This window comes from Rhagoletis zephyria, unplaced genomic scaffold, assembly GCF_001687245.7.
Source record: "Rhagoletis zephyria isolate East Lansing unplaced genomic scaffold, Rhagoletis_zephyria_1.1 Rzeph_scaffold_82119, whole genome shotgun sequence".
Lineage (NCBI taxonomy): Eukaryota > Metazoa > Arthropoda > Insecta > Diptera > Tephritidae > Rhagoletis > Rhagoletis zephyria.
Genome location: NW_016239167.1, coordinates 1 through 1,077, shown reverse-complemented (window position 1 = coordinate 1,077; position 1,077 = coordinate 1). Strand labels below are relative to the sequence as shown.

At 37.8% G+C, this 1,077-nt stretch overlaps 1 protein-coding gene across 1 annotated transcript; it reads left to right on the top strand.

The window, feature by feature from the left end:
- Positions 1 to 19: 19 nt before the first annotated feature.
- LOC108357670 (uncharacterized) lies at positions 20 to 1,070 on the top strand (the record flags this gene model as incomplete). Its single annotated transcript, XM_017608741.1, has 3 exons — positions 20 to 219; positions 291 to 732; positions 799 to 1,070. Coding segments are annotated over exons 1-3 (801 nt in total), but the record flags the coding sequence as incomplete, so codon positions are not given.
- Between the last annotated feature and the right edge of the window lie 7 nt (positions 1,071 to 1,077).

Genomic DNA, 1,077 nt, shown 5'->3' with positions numbered 1-1,077 from the left:
AGCAGAGCAAACAGCTGATTGCAATTGTTTGTATGCGGCGTCGCATAATAGTTTACGAAATTTTTGGAAAATTGTAAATAATGCGAAGAAAATCAGTTATTTTCCCTTAAATTCAACACAAACAAACGGAAAATGGATATAATTTTGCCATACAATACGCAGGACAGAGAACACTTTTGTAATTGTGCACTAAAAGTTGGATTTCATGAATTCGTTGCGGTAAGTTGACAGCCCTCCGGCTTTTTTCGTTGCTATGTAGAACTGTATGTTTTGGTTTTTTATTTCATCAGCTCAAAGTGCTATATACAATGAAAGACTCCGACTTGGACGTTTTCCAATTAATGGGACGCGAACGGTTGGATCTGGTGCTATACGGTTGGGAGGTATGTCAAGTGCATTGGGATGAATTGAACAGTAAGGAAGGACTGCCACCATACTTCTGCACAGTGCTGAAACAAATAACCCAATATTCTTTGGATATATGGTTCAGTAAAGAGTGGGAAGAGTGCATATCAAAGTTTAGAGGAATGCTATTGGTTTGCTTAAAGCGTGCCAAGGATTTATTGCTCAAATTACCGGGTAACGATATATTCAACTGGGATTACACATTGCAATTGGGTGTGGAACCTTGGAATATTCCTTACCTAAAGGAATTTCTCGAATGCCGGGAAAATTTTGCAGGAAGTTTAACACAATCGAGTGAACATGTAGAGCCGCCAGCTACTCCGCAAGGTAGATTGTCATATTTTATATTCATCTTTTAGATATTGCTAAAATTAATTCTTCTTGGATACCTAGATATTGAGCACCTGCAGAAAGAAGGTTTAGTTTTGCTTCTACTACGTTTAATTAAGCTCTTTGACGCCGGCACTATTGAAGGCGTACGTAGGTTATCAATGCGAATTATTGCTGCATGGAATCACGAGTATGAACAATGCAAACTACAAACGACTCTTTCTTATCCAGAAGTCAAAAGCCAACACAAAAAGTGCTTAATACTTATTTGCCATATTTACCTAATGGCCATATATGAAATGGATGACATACGCGGATTTGTTATTGATAATCTGGTAAGTA